Genomic DNA, 2,600 nt, shown 5'->3' on the forward strand with positions numbered 1-2,600 from the left:
TCCAGGGTTTTTAAATATATTGTCCAGGCTATTCCAGTATTTCCAGATATTCCCGCACATATATCAATCTTTTGGTTCCTCAGCCACATCAACACGCAGAACTCATCTCCAAATCAAATTCCAGGATTTTTTTAACACATTCCCTAGACCGTTCCAGTATTTCGAGATATTCCAGCACATACCTTTAACTCCTCCACTAGACGAGTAACACCTCCATACACTGTGTTAATGGTCAGCATTTTAGTCAGGTAAGCAGATTCCCTCGCACCTCTTTCTTAGCGATTTATTTTTGGATATGGGTGGCTAATATCCTTTTGCATGTATGCACAGTATGGTGATATTGGAAGGGTTGATGTACCAAAGAGGGGGACATTAAGGTGTGGTAAACAAAATAAATCACTTAGGAAAAAGTGTTAGGGAGCTTCCTCAACATCCTATTGCACGTTATTTATGCAGAGTATGAAGATATTGGAATGTTATATAACAGAAGAGGACAGTAGGATGTAACAAACAAACTAAATCGCTCTGGAAAAGGTGCTAGGGTGCTTCCTAAATCAACACTACCAGCTTATGTGTCTTACCTTGGTACTGGAGAAAGACGCCTTCACGTGGTGGACCCAGTAACACAAGGCAGCTCCCCTAACATCTCTCTGCTTGCTCCTTATTCTGGTCAGTCTGTAACCCACCAGGAGTTTGTTAGATAGTGATGCAATCTATGTTCATATTAGAAAAAGATGGAGGTTTTTAAAGTGTAGTAGTAGTAGTAGTAGTAATGGTGGTAGCTGCAACCCCAGGCTCATACAAAAGTGAACCCAGTGGACTGCAGGCTGACATTACTCTTCTACAGTTCAGCATCGTCCTTTTGGGCGACAGGGGGTGGGTTGGGGGAAGTTCATATAGCCGAGCAGTGAAGCCACCTGGTCATATCAGTGCCACCACGTGAAGGCGTCCCTCCCCACCACCAATAAAGTGTAATAAAGGAAAATAAACCACTAAAGACAAGGTGTTACGGGCCCCCAGAGGTAACGAGACCACACACCCACGCCTCTGAGAGAAGTTGGTGTTGTTTCTGCATAAATTATATGCCTGTACAATGTGTTTGGATTTGTGTAGTGTGTTTGTATATCTCCCTAGTCCTTCCTACACCCATCTACATCACAGGGTGTGTATAGGCAGGCAGGGTGTGGTGGAGTGGATAGACACAGAGATGTATTTAGGATTCCATCTTAATCATTTCAGTACAATGAAGACAGTGCTACATCAAGCGAGTGGATGGGCAGGGTATGTAGAGGACACAGAGATATATTTAGGGCGTCATCTTAATCATTTCAGTACAGTGAAGACAGTGCTACATCAAGCAAGTGGATGGTGGGCCACTTTTCCACACCACACCTGACGATTTTTCATCAGCTTTAGGGAGACCATTCATAGTGGAAGAGCACAATAAAATGTTCCCAACCCGTTCTGTGCCAGAAGTTAAATACATGTGTTATATTGATGTATCTGTTGACTGGAAGAATCAAGGAAAATTATCTCAGCAAACAAGTTAATTGCAGGTCTAATTGTCCCTGTAATTAACCTCAGCTCTAATTGTCTTTTGTCGGCAGGTTTGGACAGTACCCGTTGGAGCCGCCTTTGTCCCCATCTGACAAGAAAGTGCCGGCCACGCAGCGAGTGACGCAAGTACAGCCCGCCCCGGCCCTTATACCTTACCCCTGACCTGCCCATGCCCTTATACCCTAGCCCTGATATGTCGCTGCCCTCATATTTATTCCCTGACACTCCCTTCTCCTCCTGACATTCTTCATACATACCCCTACTTGTGCACTCTATGCCTGACCTGCTCCACTTCTTATCCTGTACCCTTTACCTGCTCATGCCCTTATACCTAAACAATTACATGCCCTTTTCCTCCTAAGCCTCTTCACAAATGCTCCTGTTCCATGCCTGATCTGCCTTAGCCCTGACACTTTACCTCTAACCTGATCCAACCCTCATATCAAAACCCTGACATTCTCTTTTCCTTACATTCCACACCTGATATGCTCTTAGCTGCCTTACTTTTTTATTCATGCCCCTACTGTTATACTCTGTGCTTGATATATCCCTTCCCTCACACCCTGACTTCCTCATATCCTCCTAATTTACAAAGTATCTCACTTATACCCATCCTATACACTATGACCTACCCTCACCTCCTTAATCTACACCTGAAATTACCTAAATCCACCAACACTCTACACTCCATGCTTATTTTAAGCCTTCCACTGCAATTTTCAAACCCAGATATTTCACTCCTTCTACCTAAACAATTTCACTTGGCAGGTTTAAGCCGTGTGAAATTAAAGGACGAAAAACGTGAAAAACGATCTCTATAATCTTTTCACAGCGTTGACGAAGCTTTTCAAATAATTATGGTTAACGGATGATAACTTTACTTAGCACACTGATACCCTATGCAGTCAAAGGGTTAGGCTTCATTCTCATCTCTCTCCTTACTCTTTCCTTATCCCTTACACTTTACCCTCATACCTCACTCCAACAGATATAGCCTAATATTAATTTTAAAAGAGTTGTTGACACGGGCGCATATTTTCATT

The 2,600-nt window shown here is 43.2% G+C and overlaps 1 protein-coding gene across 1 annotated transcript in view; it reads left to right on the plus strand.

The window, feature by feature from the left end:
- LOC145418437 (uncharacterized) overlaps positions 1 to 1,719 on the plus strand; it is a 13,538-nt gene extending 11,819 nt beyond the window's left edge. Inside the window, exon 4 of the mRNA XM_080286854.1 lies at positions 1,608 to 1,719. Within this exon, the coding sequence (XP_080142980.1) occupies positions 1,608 to 1,719 (112 nt within the window). The remainder of the gene's footprint in view (positions 1 to 1,607) is intronic.
- The last annotated feature ends 881 nt before the right edge of the window (positions 1,720 to 2,600 follow it).

Source organism: Coenobita brevimanus, chromosome 114 (genome assembly GCF_032717465.1).
Source record: "Coenobita brevimanus isolate Jiangsu-jjx chromosome 114, ASM3271746v2, whole genome shotgun sequence".
Taxonomy (NCBI): domain Eukaryota; kingdom Metazoa; phylum Arthropoda; class Malacostraca; order Decapoda; family Coenobitidae; genus Coenobita; species Coenobita brevimanus.